Source organism: Parasteatoda tepidariorum, chromosome 7 (genome assembly GCF_982258835.1).
Source record: "Parasteatoda tepidariorum strain Cologne lab strain chromosome 7, Ptep-v5.0, whole genome shotgun sequence".
Taxonomy (NCBI): Eukaryota; Metazoa; Arthropoda; class Arachnida; order Araneae; family Theridiidae; genus Parasteatoda; species Parasteatoda tepidariorum.
Genome location: NC_141761.1, coordinates 95,114,187 through 95,136,200, shown reverse-complemented (window position 1 = coordinate 95,136,200; position 22,014 = coordinate 95,114,187). Strand labels below are relative to the sequence as shown.

General features: G+C 28.2%; 2 protein-coding genes across 4 annotated transcripts in view; both read left to right on the top strand.

Moving 5' to 3' along the window:
• The first annotated feature begins 621 nt into the window (after positions 1 to 621).
• On the top strand, positions 622 to 6,483 carry LOC147807333 (uncharacterized). The gene is made up of 7 exons (XM_087168892.1): positions 622 to 941; positions 1,764 to 2,033; positions 2,290 to 2,361; positions 3,837 to 4,102; positions 4,601 to 4,757; positions 4,979 to 5,075; positions 6,311 to 6,483. The coding sequence occupies exons 1-7, from the start codon at positions 743 to 745 to the stop codon at positions 6,354 to 6,356; spliced, it is 1,107 nt and encodes a 368-aa protein (XP_087025018.1). The 5' UTR covers positions 622 to 742; the 3' UTR covers positions 6,357 to 6,483.
• Positions 6,484 to 8,411: 1,928 nt separating this feature from the next.
• LOC107449731 (forkhead box protein K2) overlaps positions 8,412 to 22,014 on the top strand; it is a 32,202-nt gene continuing 18,599 nt past the window's right edge. For 2 of the 3 annotated variants that reach the window (XM_087168298.1, XM_016065358.5), the window contains exons 1-3: positions 8,412 to 9,087; positions 13,287 to 13,466; positions 16,754 to 17,123. In XM_087168298.1, the coding sequence (XP_087024424.1) occupies positions 8,729 to 9,087; positions 13,287 to 13,466; positions 16,754 to 17,123 (909 nt within the window). In that variant the 5' untranslated portion in view covers positions 8,412 to 8,728. The remainder of the gene's footprint in view (positions 9,088 to 13,286; positions 13,467 to 16,753; positions 17,124 to 22,014) is intronic. The other variant, XM_071183120.2, reaches the window with a different exon arrangement.

Below are 22,014 nucleotides of genomic sequence, written 5' to 3'. Positions count from 1 at the left end.
TCGGCCAATATCGAGTAATAAGTGTTATATGTTAATAAAAGCTGTATAAAAAAAGAAGAAAAAGGTACCTCATTGTCATGAGATCAGTATTTATCTAAATCACCTCTTAAACATACATGCATACAGAAGAATATTTGAAGAAAATATGATATGTGTTCTGAAATATAGAAGATAGGTGTTCTGAAAATGCATAAAATATAATTACATACAAATCTAATATTCCATCCAACTGGCATGGGGATGGAATAAAAAAAATGAAAGCAAAGTTTGTTTCTCATGGAAAAGAAGAATTTTCTAAAGACATAATAAATATTTTTCTCATTGCTCACTAATTTACATTGTTCATACTTTTTGACGTTGTATTACAAAGTATGGAAAGTAGTATATTTACTCTGGCAATTCCTTATATTACAGGTTTGAAAATGCTTATTAACTATTATTACTTTTTTAAACTGTTCTGTAGTACTTTTACTGTGAACAGCACAATATATAATTTCATCTACAGTTACTTGAAAGAAGTACTTTTATCAATATTTATTTACATAAATGGTAAAAATTTGTTAGTAGTAAAAAATGCACTATAAAACTTTTATCAAGTCATCTCAACAAGTATATTTGGCTGCAGTATGTAACAGGTGAATAGTGATCAATAGAAGACAATTGACTTAAGACTTATTATTTTTATTGAACACATTTGCTGAACGTGTGCATTTTAAATTTTCTATTAATCCTACAATAGAGTATGGAATTTGCTGTAGTGTTATTCAAAGAAGAAGAAAATTCATACGGTGTTATACCGACTAATTGGATTTTTAATAATGGCAGTCATTGCTTTTTCCCCAAAACTCACTCTGACTTAAGGAAAACCAAATTTGTGATGGAAAGAATAACACCGGAAAAAGGATGGCTCGAATGTGAAATAAGAGTTCTGAAAACGTACAGTAAGTAGTTATTTTATTTGAAATAATGCAAAAACTTAAGATTTAATTTTATATATAATATGCATAAAACTCTAATTATATATATATATATATATATATATATATCAAATTATTAAAATTTAATGTAAAAATTTTATTTTAATACGGTTCTCGTAAAAAAAGTTAACGATTACTTGGGTTTGAAAAAAAAAGTATTTAAACTTAAAATATAGAATGTGTGACGTAATAAGAAGTAATTTTATTTGTTAGCAATCTATAAGGATAATTTCATATTGTTTAACAATTCAAACTAGAAACGGTTTTCATCTCACTTGAGACATTAATATTTTAATAATTTTCGAAGTAAATGCTTTGATTTATAGTTGCATTTTAACTGACAGTAGATCGAGAGAAATGAGTTTTTGTTCCTAAAAGTTTAACAGTTAATTATTTTCAAACTAATAATCAAAACTTTTTTTTAAATTCATCCAACTTCTTGTGCATTTTTCTACGTATCTTTTTTTATGTCAAGTTTCTAAATTGCGTTAACTTTACACCCAAATCAGCGGTGGCCTTTATGATTTTTTAATATAGAGATATGTTTAAATTAAATTTATTAAAGCTGTTAATAATGTAAAACCTAAAGTAGAGATATTTAGTAATTCAATTTGATTTCTTTACTGTAAAAAAAGTTCATTTTCTAAAAGTAAATCTTCTATAAATCCTATCATTTGCAGTTAATGCGTATATAATCCATATAGTATTTTCATAAAATTAGGTGTTCACTGATATAGTGGGGAAAAAAAACATATTTCCTAACTCTTGTATATTTATTATATTTAGCTTCGTATCAAAATGCAAAAGATCATGAATCTCGGGCACAATATACATCAAATCTCGAGTCGGAAGAGGAACTTCCTCTGAAGAAAAGGAGGAGGATTGAAAAAGTAATAAAACTTCCAGGAGAAAGTAGCAGCGAGGATGTGGATACTCCACCTGTACCTCCAACAATTCCATCGAGTTACCCGGTGCCTCCTGTTTCTTCGAACTGCTTTATGACAAATGCGATTTCACCAACTAAAACATCATCTGAATTTATCGCACAGTCGATGGGTAAAGAACTATTATTTTTGTGTCTTGTTGTAATAATTTTATTAGTTTCAAAATGGGACAGGGTTTTTTTTGTTTTAGTTTTGCAAATAAAGCAAAAAAGAAATAAGAAAAAAGTTAATATTTTAATTTAAGGGGGATTAATTTTGAGAAAAATAAAATCAAATCTAGTTCTATACTTGCATTACTACTGTATTATTAATAAGGATTAGAACTTGACATGTAATCACCATATATTTTAAACATCTTTTTTTTTCAGACGAAAATTTATATTTGAACCAAAATGAAGATTCAAGTATCCAGAATGTTCCAAAAGCAACAATTTCCACGGGTAATAATTTGGAAATAATCTACAGTCGACTCGTGTTATAACGACCCTGTGATAGAACGACCAACATGATATAACGACCCTGTGAAGGAGTCCCAATTCACATCCATAAAAGATAACGTTATTTTACTCTTGCTATAACGACCGTAAAAAAGGTCAACTCTTAATATAATGAGCCTCTCTGAATTTGAACACCGCTCGTTTCTAACTTCCTATTGGAAAATGGGGTCGAATGGTTGACCTTGAACAAGCACACCTCTGTTCCAGCACACCACAAATTCTTAATTGTTAACAGTTGTAATTCAATTGTTAAAATGTCATTATGTTTTATTAATGTATGTATCCCATCCTTTTTTGGCTTATAACATGCATACCACAAATAGTCTAAGCATGCATTATGACGTTTAAAACCATTATGTCACCGATTTTCAAAGGAAATTTTCTCATTTTGATATAGCGACCATTTGATATAACGACCAGATTGGGACAGTCCCGATGGGGTCGTTATAACGCGAGTCAACTGTATTTTAATTGGAATAATTAGATGAAAATACTGAACATACACAGAAAATTCCACAATTTTAGATTAACCTGATAAAACAATTTGTCTTAGTTTTAAACCAGTAAAATTAGACTTTTTTTTAATAATAATACTCAAGATTTTTTTCACAGAAAGCTTTATTATGTTCTTGTAAAATATTATAATTTCCCACCTCGAATCATCCCTTTATCTTCGAAAAAAGAGGAAGCATGTATTAAGAGAGTAGAGGAGATTTCAGACAATTCTTGATAACGATCTGTCCAAAATATCTATAATTTTTTTCCGAAATCCTATTTTATTTGCCATAACTTTTCTAGATAAAATATCTGTTTAAAACAAGATTTAAATTACATTCTAACTTATGTTTTTAAACGCACTCTCAATGATTGGCTTAAAAAAAAAAGAGAGAAAAAAAACAATAAGATTGTTTTAAAATTTTGTAATGAGTTTTGCTACTATGACAGAAGAAAAACCTTGTTGTTTTTTTATTTATTTATTTCATAAAAAAACTATATAACTCTTCAAATTACATTTGCGTGTTTATTTGTTTATATTTGAACAGCATTAAACATTAAATTTTAGATCAGCCGTTGAAATGAAAATGCCAATTTTCTGAAAATGCCAGTAATGAAATTTAATTAGCATTATATCAAAACATGACAAAATGGCTGAAAGAGAAATTCCAGCATGTGAAACCTAAAACGAATATCTATTCTTTTTCTGTTAGTTTATTGCACTGGTGAAATTTGTTTGATGCAAATGTTGTCTAAACATAAAATAATAAGTATCAAATCAATCAGATTTTTTAAACCGCTATTTAAGAAAGATACCTTAATTAAAATTCTAAGTACTTTAATCTTTTTCTATTTATTTATTTTTACATAAGTTCGTTTTTTGTTCTAAACCTATTCAAACTCTAAATATTTTAACATTTCAGGGAATTTTGACTCAGAGGAGGTAAACAAAACTATGCTTCAAATAATTAATGATCAAAGTGCAGCGATTTTAAGAATGGAAAGAAAGATTGATCGAATTCTTCTGCACTCTGATAGGAATAACAAGGAAAAAAATGCTAATAGTTCGTTGCTGGGTTTGATGCCTTTTGGAGTTAGTGATTTTACAAAATTAAATGAAAATCTCAAGACAAACAAGACATTAAGGCAACAAATTGTAATTACTATTTTATATTTGTTTTCCTTTATATTTATTTTCTTTTACTTTTGATTTAAAATATTTCGCTTCATCTACAATTGAAAACTTTTTTTAATAAAAAAAGCAGATTGTGTAGGAATTAAATATCTGTTTAAAAATTAGAAAGAAATTTTGGGAAAATTTCTTTATGCTTTAGTAATCGGTAAATATTTTTTTTAATGCTATAAAGTATAACTAGAATCTGAAGTATTAAATTTATTACTTTTATACAATTATTTCCAATTTCCTACTGCCTATTTCACACTTTTCCTCTACCCAATCCTATTCACTTAAGTAACTTTGTTTGAAAAATTGCTTGGTTTTCTATATCAATTGAATATTTTAAAAATTTTCTTAATCCGACTGAGCGTTTCACATTTTTGTAATTTCGTACTGAAATTTCTACTCAATACACAACTTTTTCATTGAACAAGAAAAAAAATTGGATTTCCATCAAAAAATGAAAGAATTAAAAGTGTTTTATATTTTTTAGAAAGATTTCATGATTAGCTGTCATGGTGTAAAGACTGTAAGGCCTTTGTGGCAAATCTTCTTAGAAGGTTAATAACAGATGAGGTGGCCATCTGCTACAGTTTAACTGGAAAAAGTAAAAGTGGACAATTGAAAAACTCTTTTGAAAAGACTGACATTTACAAGATGATTAGAGGTAACTAATTTTTATATATATATATATATATATATATATATATATATATATATATATATATATATATATATATATATATATATATATATATATATATATATATATATATATATATATATATATATATATATATATATATATATATATATATATATATATATATATATATATATATATATATATACACAGAAGAATTATAAAATTTCATTCACTTTTTTTAGATGTTTGCATCCAGTCTTTTGATTCATTTAAAGAAAACTTATTCAGAGAAGCCTTAAGTGACTGGCTTTTACAAGCCAAATTTAGAAAAAGGAGAAGGTATGTTTTATTTTGTTTTTAAAATATTATTGAGCAGATAAATTTAATAGATTTAGTTCATTAATATATACTTTTCTTTATACATAAAAAGATACTTGTAGTTGATATTTTAAATTATTGGCAATTATAAATTATGAACAAAAAAATTATGAGTTTTATTTGTGCAAAATCTTTTTATAGTGACGTTTAAAAACATATATTTTTAAGAAAAGTTTTTTCATTGTTAATAATTCATTAATGGTAATAAAAATACCTGCTATTATTTATTAATTAGGTGTGATATTACATTTAAATTAATATAAAAATTCCAATAACAGTTAAATCTTATAAAAATATTTGAAAATCTTAAAATTATTGTAAAATGAAATCTGATCAAAATTTTAAAAATTACTCTATGAAGTTAGCAAATTCGTGTAGAAATTTAAAATCAAACTAAATTCTGTAGCTCTGAAATTCTTACAAGTAGTGCCTACTACAAACAAGCTCAGGGACTTATTATTTTATTGTATATGGACAGGAGGCGCGAATACTTTTATTTACTTTTATTGATTAGTTTCATATTTAAATTATTAACGGAGTCACAGTAAAACTTCATAGACAGATTCTGGTGCAATTGTTTTTTTTCCTCGTATTTCACCAAAAAAATCTATTTAAAAAGATTTTTGTAGTTTTCCTATAGACATTTCTATAAAAAATTACCTTTTTTTTTCAAATTACAAAAAAAAAATTACTGTAAAATGTTTTGATCTGAATTATTATGCATATTTATTTGGTTTGTTCAAAGTCTTTACTCTTCGACGACTAAGAACTTTGATATCAAAATAACAGCAAACATGATATTCAACAAGTTCAGCTCAAGCCAGTGAACAACTAAACCTCATAATGAACATGAAGTTCTCTCGCTTCTCATGAGATGACAAGATAACCACAATTCTATTTTCTATGGTAAGCACCATCTCTTGATTCACAATCAAAATCAAATTTTTAGATATCAACTGTACAGACTTTTATCGAACTGTGTATGATCTGATATGTAGGAAGAAAAAATCTTATTTACGAAGATTTTTTTTAACAGTTTATTTCAAAAAAATTCAGTTACTATTTTTTTCCTGTAGCATGAAGAAATTTTCTGCTAATCAGTGATCTTCTATAATACGATTAATACAGGGTTTCTGTTTGTTTTTACAGTGTAGTTTCAATTCCACTGATGTAAATTTTTCCATTTTATTTTTCAGGGAAACGAGAGATGGAATAACCTCAGTTGCTGATTGTGCTGAATAGGTTTCTGAATGTTTGACAACTTCATTTTTTATTTTTGTTTCGACATATTTTTTATTTTTATATTGATGTGTAATTTTTTATTTTATACAACAATTATTTATGGAATAAATATTTGTTTAAAAATCTATTTATTGCTATTGTATTTTCTACATTTGAAATCGAATTGTTTTTGAGAAATTTTTAACCTATTTGAGCTACAAAATATAAAAACTGGTTTTTATTTTCTGTAGATAAAATATTAAGAAGTGTCCCATTTATCTAGACAAAAAAAAATGTTTTCCATAATATCAAAGAAAATAATATTGATGCCAGTTGTTAGTACTATGAATTAAATGTTTAATTTTTGTTTTATCCTGTTATATGCTTAAAAATTAAGGTAATTTTTCTGTGTGTTCAATTTTTTGATTTAAAATATAAGCGAAGAAAAATTTTCAAATATTTTCAACATTCTTATTTTGTTGAACAAAAATTTGAACTATTTTAGCATGTAAATCTTAATTTTTATCATTTTTAATGACTTCCTGGTATTATCAATTTTAACAGGAGATTAAAATAAAATTCAGTATTAAAGAAGTGAGTTTAAATTTAAATATAAAAACTTTATTTATAGACTTCATGAACAAGGAAATTTCTAATACGCAGGGAAACATGCAGAGATTCTTTTTTAGCTCAAAGAAGAAATATTTGGAATTTTTTCGCTAAGTTCTTACAGCAAAGTAAGTTAGACTGATAAAAAATGACTATTTAATAAATAAAAATATTCAAGCAAAATTGATGAAAAGGAGAATTTTCCTCGAACTGAAAAGCTATAAGAAGTAAAATATAAAACAAATAATAAAACGCGCTGTCATACAATCGTGGGATAGATGACATCACGTTCAGAATGACGTTTTAGCTGACGTACACTAGCAATAGTATTAAATTGCATTGTCAATGAAAATCTTATGACAAGGTAGATTTTAGCTGAGCATACGAAACGCTGCTAACGAAAACCTTATAATTATGTAGATTTAAGGTGATTTTCATCTTAGAACTAGCTTTATTCAAGGTTTTTTTCCCGCTTGAAAACCTTAAGACAACCTCGTTTTATGGTTGTTATGTAGAAGGTTTTTTTCCAAGGTTTTGGATTAGGGTAATGTGCGTAGAATAGAGCAGATTGTCGCAGACCTCGTTTTAAGGTTAGAAGGTTTACACGTAAACCGTGTAAAAAACCCTTTTTAGGTTTACATGAAAAGGTTTTTGTTGTGTTGAAAAAACCTTATATTGCTATCTGGGATGTAATCGAATCTTGACTGATGAAGCAGTGGTAGTAAATTTGAGAGGAACCAAGTAATAAAAAAAATTATTCATATGTATAACATAAGGCACAAGTGGATGGTTCCCGACGAGGACAGAGAAGGTCATAGGTTCGTACCCCAAAGTCACTGAAAAGCTTCATCCCTTACAAATATCAAATAAGTGCTAAATTGACGAAAACTGAGTTTAAGGCTGTTCTTCTACCTTTTTTTTAGTAGCAAAGCCAACGGTAAAGTGATAAATATTTATTTTACTGCCTTAAGTTCGAGTTGAATCGTGGATCATATTCGCTAAGTTTGAGAAGATGTCCGCATTTTGATTTAATACTGTTTTGATGCAAGGCAGATTTCAAAATATCATTTCAATTACATAATAATATTATATAGAGAGCTAAGAAGAAAATAAAAGCAATAATTTGTTTCAGATGCAAAATCAATCAAGAAAATCAAATTAGAACAGCTTGGTTGGTTAAATACGCATTTGCGTCAAAAATTTCCGAAAGTGACTCACATATTGTCACGAATCAATCGAATAGAAAATTTATTAATATTTAATCTGCATTATCCGAGAGGATATTTTGATTTCTCTATTCAAAATGACACGAAAAGTTCGCTAAACCATCGGTGTTTTAGTTCCGTTTTATTTTAACGAATGAATCACTGAAGTAAAACTAAAATTTCAACTGAAAACTAAAAAACAAAAGGTGCGTTACATAAATTTAGCATAAGTACTTGAAAGAATATTGATTTTAAGAGGAACAGATAGCTCAAAGTAAAAATTTCTTTTGACCATTTCCATTTATTTCAGATGAGATCATATAAATGTTTACATTTTTCACAGACTTTTCTGTTTACATTCAAAATGTTTTGACATGCGCACGAGGCCCGACATTGTTTACCAGGGTGAAGCATTCCTTTCCGCTCATCTAGACTGTCCAATGAGATACCGCTTTCGTCTGTGATGCGACTATCCGCATCGTAATAATACTGGTATTCATTGATTGTGTTTGTGTGTTCACGGTAGTTACGGCTTTCAAGTCCACGCGCTGAAGCAGCCATTTTGGACGATTGTTTATTATGGCGAGCTCTCAGAAAGAAGTGGATAGTGATGCATGGGCTCTTTTAGCTTTAAAATCAGCTCCTGCTAGTCCATCTAAAGTTCAATGGAGTCCAGAACCAAAAGCGGCAGCTATAGCAAGATTAGAAGGACGAGAATTCGAATATATGATCCGGCAGAATCGTATTACTATTGGACGTAATAGCAGAGTCGGAGATGTAGATGTAAACATGGGTCATTCGAGTTTCATATCAAGAAAACATTTGGAAGTAACTTTCGAAAGTCCGCATTTCTACATGTCATGCAATGGAAAAAATGGTGTATTTGTTGATGGCGTATTTCAAAGGAAAGGTGCTCCCCCTCTCCAGCTTCCAAAACAGTAAGTACATTTAAGCCTAAAACGTGTTTTGTTTTGAACCACGTTTTCAAAATATTGTTGATCTTTGTTTGTTTACATTCGTATAAAATCATAATTTCGATATAGCTAATGGATTTAATCTGGTAATTCATCACATACATAAAATAAAACAGTTGATGTAATTTCTGTTGCGCAGTGTTTTGATTTTAATAATGTAAACATTGAGAGTTCTTTCTACCTCATAGGCTTACTGATTCACGCAATATTTGTTTTGTTCTGTGTGTGAGAGCGATAAAGAAGAGTTTGATTTTTACCTATTGTTTTATAATAAGAGCTACTTCCTTTTTTGTTTTTGTTTCCATTATCTTTTGATTTTATATGTGAAGCGGCAAATCAATTTTTGGCGGTGACAGGTCGGTTACGATTTTGTTTATACAAGTATAATATTATGCTGCTACGCAAATTAAATCCGTAAAAGCTTTAGGAATTACAAATAATTTTTTTGGCTGACAGTGACTAAAATTTTCAGTTTCTATTACTGCAATTTGTTTATAGAAAAGTAATGCGGTTTTGTTATGCATGTTAGCTAGAAACATGATACATAAAGTTGGTATCTGATTTGATAAATCTGGATGTTAGATCTGTTAATCAATTAAAATTGCTTAGATCATGTATTTGTATCTTTTTAAGCCGCGCATTGCTTTTACAATAACTTTTTATATGTTTTATTTTTTTAATGTGATATCTTAATTTTGCAAATCATGTGATAAATGCTATATATTTGACATAGCCTTTTATTTCAATGTGTTATATAAATATATATATTTTTAATATTGTTTTGGAATTATCGATTGAAATTTTCTTATTAGTATTGTGAAATGATAGTTTATTCTGATTATGAATTTCTATTTGGATCCAATGATAACTGTAACTATCAATTAGACTTTCAATTTATTGTGATGTTTTTTCATATTAACTATTGTTCTTATTATTTTTGCAGCTGCACAGTTAATTTATTACTCAGTTACACTGAGTAAAAATACTCACAAAATCTAGTTACCTAGATATTGTTTCTTAATCTTACTAAGTCTAGATATTGATTTTCTTACTTTTTTATTCCTAAACTTGTATATGTACCCTCTTCTGAAATGTTAAGTGATTATTAATGTAGTATATTATGTAAGTTTGCTATGATTAAAAAACAACAAGAAAGGTCTTATTCTTATTTTATAAAAAATTTTCATGTTATTACTCTTAACAATGTAATGTGATGAGAACTTAAGTGTTTTTTTTTAAAAAGTTATACCTGTTAAACCATTAACTAAATATGACTATCTCCTATGCTGTTGGTTCTTATTATAATCCGAATTAAAGTGGTTTGCACTGTGATATTATATTTGAGATAGGTAAGTTGAAATGTCAAAGATGATAGAAGTTTAAAAAACAACTTGCATATAAATGCTCACCTAATTAAATTGATGTTTAGTTAAGCAGATCCTGTTCAGCTTCACTTTCAAAATGGCATCTATTAAATTTTCTAAAACTTTTGTTCAAAATTCTTTATTTTTGGTTAGAAACTTAATCTCGATGTTTAAAATTTTATATAAAAAACAATACATGCATTAAATATAAAAGTAACATATGACTCTTTTTCAGAAATATAGATTCTAAATTTCCAACCCTTTTGCATAAATTGAAGGTTGCGTAATTAGATGTAGGGATTAAATTGAAGCTTCATTTTGAATTAAAGGCTTTCAAACTGTGGCTTTTTTTAATTTTTATTTTCTACGGTGAAAGTGAGGTGTTAATAGAAAAGCTTTTAATTTTAGAATAAGCACCCTCAGAAAATAAATAGTAAGCTAACATGTAATAATGCAGAGACATTAAGATGCTCTGTGTGGCAGATTATGTTGAGATGCCTGACACTCGAACACAAGAACTTAAGGCTAATACACCTACATTATCTGAATTGGAGGATGTTCTTAAGAAACTGAACAGAAATAGAACACGTTACAGGGGTCTGTCCAGGTTGAATTTACTACCGCTTAGCGGTACCTTCACAAATTGAACTTTAGGAAAAACGGTAGTTTCACAAATTCAACTTGAGGAAAAACAATAGTTTCACAAAATAATTTTTCTTAAAATTTTATTTTTATATCTATTAAGAAACGATAAATCCATATTTTTGTCTTGATTTTTAAATATAATTTTTAATTTTTCACAAATTATGTCTGAATTTTCACATAATAGGTACCTCGCAGAAAAACCTAGACAGACCCCTGCCTTAGCTTTTTAAAGTTGGTGTACTGGAATTGAAAAAAAACTTTTGAAGATCATTAATGATGCGTGGAACCAAGAACGAATGCCCATTGAATTGGGAGGATGGATTGATTTTCAGCATCCACAAAAAAAGACAAGCTGGACTATCACAAACCATGGCATTGCACTTCTTAATTTGACATTCAAGATCTTATATTTTATTCATACTGGATTTCGATCGATCCTCCCCCCCCCTGTTTATAGAAATATCTCTATGTTTAGGGAAATATTTTTTAAAAAGGTACTTGCAATAGGAAAAAAGGTATTCAGCAATGTGGAAAGAAGGTCCGCAGAATTCGGACTGACTTTTGCTTGATGTCGAATATTAATTCAGGACATTTTCTGTTATGAGCAAACTTTTTCAAATGATTTCTTGAAAATGGCTAAATCTGCCTCTTCATTGGGTACATGTAGATTTTAACCACATATTATGCAAAAGTTTGCTTTTCACATTGTTCTATTCAAAGTTTTCACTATACGTTCACCCACAATCTATTTTGGTGTACCGTCCGTCCATAGCGCATCAAAGCGCCAATCATTGTACATGTTTGATGAAATACTTGCGAGTCCGCATGTTCGTCAACTGAGCAGGGTTCGGTGAGATTATTGCGTTCTCATATGCAGCCCTGCTGCATTTTGCAGGATGTTCTCAATTTCAGGCTTCATTTTCCACCCTCTGATATCAAACCGAAAAATCTCTTGATCATTTTATAATGGCTAATATAATCAAGAAGAGAGTTTATTTGTCAGAAACTAGTTATTTTATCAGGATCATGTAAAGTCTTCGAAAATTATTTTGTATTTTGTTAATGTATATAGTGCTTAAAAATATTTTTTGAGTGCTTTAAAAGGTGCTTATTTTTTGGTGATAAATTTGGCTACGCACCCTTGTTTAAGACAGCCTATGACTATCAACATTAATAAGTTTCTGGAGGCGACATGTGAATTTGGAATTCCGCCGAAACTTATCTGGCCAGAATGACGAAGTGTTATATGTCCAACTAAGCCTATGTGTATGTCTCAGGAGTATCCAATATTGAGAGAGATCTCAAACAAGGAGATTCTATATCAAGCATCTTATTAACATTCCTTTGAAAAAGTTATAAGAGATTCGGGGATCAACGCTAGGAACACCATTCTGCAAAGATCTATACAATTACTGACTTCTACAGATGACATTATATAGGATAGAAAGCAGGGCATCTCTTTAATACACAAGCATATGTTCTATAGTTTTTTTTCCAGATGTATTTACAATGTTGTTAGGATTTTTTTTTTGTTGTTAAAGAAAGTCACTATTTAATAAAAAGGTAACTTCTGTTATGTTAAATATTCACAAATAACTTTATATTTCAATTTATTTATAAGTTTGAATTCTTGGAAGATTTAGTTTTATAGATTATACAATACAATACTGTTTCAATATATGTTGGTTTCCATTATTTTTTTAATTCATTTGTTAGTTAATTTAATAATTGTGTAAAATCAAATTTATTTACTTTTTTTGTAAATTTAGAAATTATGATAAAATTTTAATAGGTGACTTTATTTAAAAAATACTTTGAAAAAGATTTATTAAAAAAAAATATGTTGTATTTTTTGGAGAAATTGCAACCTAAAAGAACTCTATTTTAGGGAAATATTAAGCTCTCAGAATTTTCTGCTTGTCTTAGAATTGGAATGGTAGTTAAACTTATTACTATTATTTTTCCTAACTTTTCGAACCTGGCTCTTATCCTGTTATTCTGTTTCACAGTTGTACCAGTCATAAGGTATAGGAAAGGTAATTTTAGTTATTCGTAAAATGATGTAAAGTTTGTGCAATAAAGTCTTATAATCTAGTTGAAAATTGAAAGCTATTCAAATTTTCATTTAACATTAACTGAAATTTATTTTTCCAGGTGTGTTTTCCGATTTCCTAGCACAAGTATCAAAATAATGTTTCAGTCATTAATTGATGAAAATAATCCTCCAGTTCATGGAACAGATTCTCCATGCAAATCAATGGCTCCTCTTCGCATAAGTATTCCAGAACATGAAGGGAATAGTTCGAGTCCACCATCTCCCACTGGCACAATTAGGTATTATGACGTAGTTGATACTGAAATGGCTCTCGCTTCATTAATTTGATTGCTATCTTATCAATTTACCTGTATACAGTGTGGCTTAAAATGTAAGCGAAAAATCATATGGAAACATGGAGTTATATCCTGAGCTGATATATGAAATTTTTGATTATGGATGCTATGCAACAAAGCATGAAAATTTAGTTTTATAAGTATTTGCAAAACTGAAATATTTGTTCAGTACTGTTAAAGATTTCTGAAAAAGACTCAGCATTTCTTGTTTTAATTGTTGTCATAAAAATACTGTCTAGTCTAGTAGCTAAGGATTTAGTTGTTTGACTCCCTGTTACCTTGTGATTTTTTTATTTATTATTTTCGTATTGCCTGCTTTGCTGTCATATCCTATCTCATTTTAACTACATTATTTTGAATCAGTATATATTTGTTCTATGTAAATTATATATTCTATGTAAACTTTTATTAGTATGGTAAGTTGTATTGTAAAATATATTATTTCGCGAAAAATAGTTTTTATTAACTTGTTTGTTTCTTACAAGATCAAGTATTTTCAGGATAGCCCCAGAAGAGGGTATTTTATCTCGAAAAATCTGGAAAATGTCAAGTAATTTAAAATTTCGAAAATGTGGGGAGAAATAAATTAAATTGAGTTTGAGATACTTGAAAGGGAACAATTTTCCTTTAAATATTTGATTTTCTCTCATAAGTTATGTTGTAAAATGTATTTTGCAAAAATATTTTTTACTAAATTGTTTGTTTTTCACAAAATCAAGTATTAACAGGGTAGCCACTGAACAGGGAATTTTATTTAGAAAAATCGGGAAATTGTCAGGGAATTTCAAATGCCCACATGTCATGAAAAATGAATTAATTTGAGTTAGAGATATTAAGGTTGACATGTTTCCTTAAAATATTTGATTTATCATAAGTTTCTTTAAAAAAATGTTTGTTTTCCATTTTTAAAACAAATAAATAGAAGGATTTTGTAATGTTTATTTTTTTTTATTTAAGAGTGAGGTATGTATAACTGAATAATAATAACAAAATTTATGGAACCCTTTAAAAAAATCAGGGAAATTGGATAAAATCAGTTTGATAAAAATCAGAGAATTTTTTTCCGAACTATTTGGACATCTTGATTTGACTTTTTAAAAACAAAATCAATTGTTTTTGCTCCAAAAATGATAACAATTAGTAGATAAAATGTGATCTGGAATCAGGGTTCTCACTGCTGATTATCATTGTGCCAAATCAGGACAAAACTACTCATTTGAAGTTGAAAAGAACAACCCTATTTGTTAAATTACAAGAGCTGAGATGGCATTTTTTCTTCTCGTTTTTGAAGGAATCTGAAAGAGATTTGATTTTCTTTAAGGAGATGATTTGCAACAAATGCATTTAACAGTATGCGATGCAACATGTGCACTAAAGTGCAATCATGCTTTTACGTTTATCAATATGCTGGAAATAGTTTAGTGTTACGATTCCTCTTTACGCGATTTTAATTTGCTGACATTATTTTCATTTGGCTAATGTTTTTTTCCTGCAGATAAGCTGAATTGTTAAGGTGTTTCAGAATCTATTAAATATACTACCTTGAAATATGTTGGCATTTTCTTGAAACACCTGGAAAAGTCGTAAGTTTTATTTCTTGAATGTAGTGCGAATTTAAGTACTTTCAAAATTCCTTTGGCCAGTGAGAACAAGAAAAATCTTAAGTTGCAAGAGACTGAAAGTTTGGCACTAAAGCTTGGGGAAAATTTCATTTTTTTAAAAGAAAAACCTGGAAAATTCCTAATAACATGCATGGGAAATGACGAATTTTAGAATTTGGAGAAAAAGTAATCAGTCTTTGTGATTTAAGTTTATTATTCTAATATTGAATATTATGAATATTATTTTTCTTTGAAAAAATTTCACTTTCCAGTATGGTTGTTATGTAATATATTCCTTTAGTGATACAATTGTTTGAAGATGCCTCACAAAAATTAATCTTTGATGTATCAAAAAGTGGGGTTTTTTAATGGAAAATTGTTACACATAGAAAGTTATTGAAAGTTTCCTGAAATACCTGAAAAATTTTGGTAAATTTATCTTATAAGCTATTATGCAATGTGCATAGCATTTTTAAAAAGTGTTTAAAGGTGCTTATTTTTTATTTGCGTTTTAAAAATCTCTTATAGGTGCTTTTTTCATTGGGCTTTTTTGTAAAAAGTGCTTAATTTTCTCCTTTTTAAAAGGAGATTTATCTTTACGGTTACAAGTGACAATTGTGGCCATAATTTATGAAAAAAACACAATATTTACTTCAATGTTTATCAGAAACTAGTTATTTTATCATTATTAGAAATTTTTTTTGCATTTTGTTGTATAATAATGGATATTTTATGTATATAAATGAAGAACTTTAAACAATCTAAAGAAATTTTTATTACTGCTCTTATTATGATTTGTTTTTGAAACAGTGATTTAAAATATTTTTAGAGTGTTTAAACGGTGCTTATTTTCTGTGGAAAATTTCGTTTTGCATCCTGTCATGTATTAAACATTAAACATTGTTCTTGGCATTAACTAGTAATTAATAGGTCAGTAGGAAAACCATAAAATTGTTTTGTTAACACATTCACTGCCACTAAAAATGATATTTCCATCCTCAGAAGCCGGATTACAAAACAGGGTTTTAATGGTTTAAATGTTCCTTATATTTTACTAGGAAAACCAGAAAAACAAAGAAACATTATTTTCCTGTTTAGAGAGCGTTTCCCCCCCCCCACGCCCTGGAGCGTTAGTGGCACACAGCCTCAACTTGTCTTCGTGAGTGCCACTGACGCTCCAGCACGTCTGATCAATATTCTCAGAAATTACTGGCATATTGCATAAAATAGCAGCTTAAAGGGAATAAAGCAGAATACCATTCAAGTATATGTAGTACCATTTATGAAACAATACTGAAAATATTTACAAATAATAAGCACAATATACAGATATTGGCAGTCACGCACATAAAAAAAATTCAAGCAAAAATTTTCAAAACCAACCACAAAAAATAAAAAAAATAATGCTTCACTAACGTGCCGAAGCAACCTCTCCTTTCAACTTCCAAAGCGACACTAAACACAGAGCATATAACTTATCATAGTTGATCGAGCATACCAGGAGGTGCTGACGCTCTAGTGCGTCGGTGGCAGCGAACGTGTTAAAGTATAGTTACATTAATAAAAGACCACTGTATTTGTATTATCTATTTTTAAAACACTTTTGTAACTGAATCATTTTCTATTTAGTGCTGCCAATTCTTGTCCTACAAGTCCACGGGGTGGATCTCGTCGCACCTTCGGCAATGATTTGCAGATTGCTGCTGTCTATGCTGTTGCTGCTTCCTCTTCAGAAGAAAAGAAAGTGAAAGTAGAGTCTGTGCCTCCCTCGAACATTGTTACGCATATTCCCAACCCACAAGTGTCTTTAGTTACAGAAACTGTTGTGACTTCAGAACCTGTTGGAGCCAGAGATGATCAGAAACCCCCATTTTCCTATGCCCAGTTGATTGTGCAAGCTATATCTTCTGCCCAAGACCGACAATTGACTCTAAATGAAATATATTCTTACATAACGAAAAATTACCCTTTCTACAGAACTGCTGATCGTGGATGGCAGGTAAACATTTACTTTCACAAAAGAGATATCAGAGTGATTCAATAGTTGTAATTTATCATGTGTAGAGGTGTAAATTTTTTATATTAAAGGTAATTTCCTTTCTATTATATTTTTTTTCATGCGGACACTAAAATGTTCATTTTTTTTTATTCCTGTGGTGATTGTATTCTAGGTGAGCCCTGGAATTCTGTTTTTTTTTTTTTATCGTCCTTCTTAGTTTAAAACCTAAAAGCATGCGATTTTTTCTACAATGTTGCGGAATTCTTTGTATCTCAGCAGCATTTACATACATGTGATCCTTCCTCTAGTCGGCATAAATTCGCCAATTGGTTTCTTTTGGTTTTGCGGATTTTCGTTATTTTGAATATTTGAAACCGCGCCAGAATTTGCTAATATCATGATTTTTATTCACATGATTTTTGATATCAAACCAGGGTTAATTGGTTTAAACCAAATGCGTTTTTTTTTATTTTTAAAAACTAAACTTTTTTTTAGTAAAATGTAATTTTATTTAAATAAATAGTTTAAGTTAGGAAACAAATGAAATAATATTAAATTTTCTCATAAAAATTCTCCTTTAAGTTCAGGAAATCTGTTTTTTTTTTCTTTCCATAAATAAACATAAATATATAATTTTTTAAATGTTTAGATATCATAGTTTTCCTACAAATATATCAATAATAAATTGATGTGTGTGAAAATCTAACAAACAGCATCACCAAATTAATTTTCTGATATTGATAAGATCCTATAAAAAATTAGAAAAACTTCTTTATTTATCTTGTTAAAGACGCTTATGCTTGTTACGATCAAAAGCATAAATGGAAATGAAGTATAGTGCAGCTTTGAGGGGAACTCCTCCAGACTGAAAGCCTGGGGCTGCCTGCTGCTATGGTAATAAGCGAGAGCACATTTTTAACGGGAGTGAAATGGAGGAAAGAAGGTGTCTATTGGTTTACTCACGACGATCTACGCTAAGATTAAGGCAAAACTATTCACCCCGCACCCCTATTCGAAGTCACCTTTCCTCATAACTATAGTACCCGCCATGGCGCGAGACAGGTGTCTGGAGGAGTTCTCCTGAAAGCCGCACTATAATTGTGTAAGTTATTTACTTTTCTGTTCATGTTTTGAATTTTCTTCTGTTATCAGTGTAGGCAAAATTGTATTAATATGATTTATTCATTTTTTTAATATTTTTAAAATATTTTTTTAATATTTAAAATAAATTTTTTATATTTAAAAACAACTCTGGCAAAAAATATCCAGAATTCATTAGAATTAGTATGATTTAAATAACTTGTTTTAAATTATGATTAAAATTGCAATTTGAATCATTTGATTTTTTTTTTAAAAAAAAAACCATTAATAAAAAGCTAAATTTTTTTTACAAAAAATTCTTAATTTAATTATATAAATATTTTTAAATAATATAATTAATGAATTCATCCTTTAGGGTATGATTCTTTTAAACTTGATTTCAGTGATAATGATGGTATTTTACTAAGAAATAATGTAAGAGGTATGCATGTACAGGGGTCTGTCTAGGTTTTTCTGACAGGTACCTATTTTGTGAAAATTTAGACGTAATTTGTGAAAAATTAAAAAATATATTAAGAAATCAACACAAAAATATGGATTTATCGTTTCTTAAGGGATACAAAAATGAAATTTTAAGAAAAAGTATTTTGTGAAACTACCGTTTTTCCTAAAGTTGAATTTGTGAAGGTACCGCTAAACGGTAGTAAATTCGGCCTGGACAGAACCCTGATGTATAATATATTATAGTCACATGCATATATTCTTTTCATTATTTCATAAAAAAGGCATTGATTTCTTTTTAAAAAAACTATTATTTTGACATACTGATTTTTTTTTAAACTATGTAATTAATAACATTTTGGGTAGGATTTTGTATAAGTCTTTTTACAATAATGTTATTTACTAAAAAGTAATGAAAAGGATATGTAGTTAAAGTATTATATTTCAGAATAGATTAAAAATAAACTAAAAAAAATTGACTATTTATAGTTTTCCATCAAATGTATGTGAAATAGTTTTTGGCCAAAAAACATATTTCAATTATGCTCATTGAATTTTAATGCAATATTATTTAAATGCAGCTCGTATATGTAGCACCTGTATATCAAGACTTGTGCTACCCAAAATAACTTTTTTTTTCCCTTCAACAATGGTGTCTAAACTAAACTAATTTAATCTTCATTAGTTATCTATTTGAAAACTTTTGAATTGAAAAAATATAATTATGACTTTATTTATTAGTTTTTAATAATTAAATAATAATTTTAATAAGAATTAATCTTAATAAGAAATATGCACTTTTTCAGCTGTAATGTTTTTTTTAAGTGTTAAGTATTATCAAAATAATTTATTAGATGCTTTGGTTGGTAATATGTAGAAAAAAAAAGATTTAAATTAAATTAAATTTTGCCAACCCTGGAAATTCCTTCACAAATATTTATTTTATTTCATTTTACTTAATGCTGCATTATATTTAGCAAATTGCAGGCCTCCCATTGGTCTAAAGAAAAGACCAGTACCAATGTACAGTACAGAGCCCGTTATCCGGAAATCAGAAAACCGGAGAACCAAAAAACCGGAACGAAATTTTCCCGCCATTTTTAAAAAAAAATTTTTTTTTTCCCGCATAAGATTTTAAGATTTTTCTTTCTGTTTGGAAAGATGTTTACCTCACTATCATTTTGGAAATAATCATTAGTGTATTACTTAGTTTTTTCTTCTTTTTAAGATTATTTCCAAATATTATTTTTTTTAGTTGGGTTTAACAATAAAAAAAACGGCTTTTTGTAGTGATTCAGAAAACCGGAAAAATCAGTTATCCGGAATAGCGATGGTCCCGATCGTTCCGGATAATCGGTTCCCTACTGTACCAATTTAGTTTTAAAAAAAGCAATTCATAACAGCAATTCAAAAAGTAATTAATAACAGTTCAAGATAAGTAATTAAGAAATTTTGAATGTACTTTTGCATTAAAACATATTCAGTTTCAATTATTAAATATTCTTTCATCCCAATATTTATTAAAAATTTGCAATTGAGTTCATGACTTCACTAATAAATCACTTTAAAATGGGGTTTCAATAATTTTGAAAGAAAAAAACAGTAAATGTGCGTTTTAGCATTTGTATTGTGAAGTAATTTTCTGTACGAATTATTAATTTAAATAAAAAGATATTAAGTGGAAAATCCATGATTGTTTTTGGAACTGCATTAGTATTCATAGAAAATGGAATGTTCTGAATACACACGAAAAACTAACTCTGGACAGCAAACTATGAAATAAATGTCAAATAGTGACAAAATATTTTTTATCAGGGAAAAAAAATTTTAGGCCAACTACACACTATGATGTTATTAAACTTAAAGCTCAATTATGTTGTATGCTTTATTAAATAGTGTATGCTTTATTTATTATTAAGACTTTTGCTGTTTTATATGCAACCCATGCCATTTGTGTAAAGCAATTTTTGTAATTTGCAAAGCAATTTTTGATTATTATTAATGAAAACTGTTTGTTGCGAACGCGAGGTATCATCTGTTTTATTGATACATACATATTAGCGTTTTATATAATATAGATTACCATAATAAAATATAAATGTTGATTGTTTATTTGCGTTAAAGTTTAATAGTGAAGTTTTAAAAAAGCATACTGAAGGTATTTAGTTCTTTTACTTTTTTTGTTGTTGTTATTTTGTAAGTGTATTTAAAGAGCAAGAGTGAATATTTTGCATTATTTATTGTAAACATTAATAGTTAAATATAACAGTTAAATGCTATAAAATACTTCCAAATGGTTTGGTTAATTTCAGTTAAGGGCTAAAAATATTGTTTTAAAAAATCCAAAATCTTATCTTCCGATCTTATATCAGACATTGTTTTTCTCCTTTATCTAATTCATAAAGTTACATGTCGTAATTTTTTTCCACCTGATTTAAAAAATCTAACATCATAATTTGTTTTTAGCATTTCTGTAACCTAGAATCGAAATTCGTATTCATGGGCTTGTATTGTTAAACAATAATTTTTGTATTTATACGTGGTTGAAAAGCATGCATAGTGGTATATGCTCATGTATAGTATGGACGCGATCTAAAAATCATGTATCATAATTAGTATTCTTGAGATTTTAAAATTCAATATCGCAATTCATATTCTTGCACTTCTTCTAAAAGCTCATAGTTTTCTTAAATTACTTCCGCTTTAATTCTTTATTTGTAAGTAATTTAATTTTACTTTATTTAGTTACCCTTGATTCTCTGTCTGATTTTTTTTTTCTCGTAATTTCTAATAATTGATACTGGTTCTATCCTAAGTTCGAAAATGCGGAATATTTTTGTCAGCAAGCAGTTTTTTGCTTGGCCTATTGGTGGTGAAATATGTGAAGTCCCATCCATTGATCTCCTGTTTTTTCTGCAATACATCCAAGTCTTATCTTAAAAAATACGCTGTGATAATGGGGGTGCACAACCTTTTTAAGTGAAGGGTTGCATACATATTTAGTCATATTGCAAATATGATAATTCTTTATCTTAAAATTGATGTTCTAAGCACTAAATATTTTTCTCAGCTTAGTAACATATTTTCAGAAAATTAAATGCTTTTAATTATTAGAAATTAAAAAATTAAAAAAAACTTATACTTTTTAAGGTTTTTTCTTTTTTTATCAATAATTGATTTATCAATATATATATTTATACATACATACATGTTTGGGAGAAAGAAATGCTATAAACTCTTAACAAGAAAAAAGAACTATTATGTTCACAGAATAAAAGTCTGAAAAAACTAAGTACATATTTTAATGAGTAATATAAATTTGAATATTTTAATTAATAAATATTTTAAT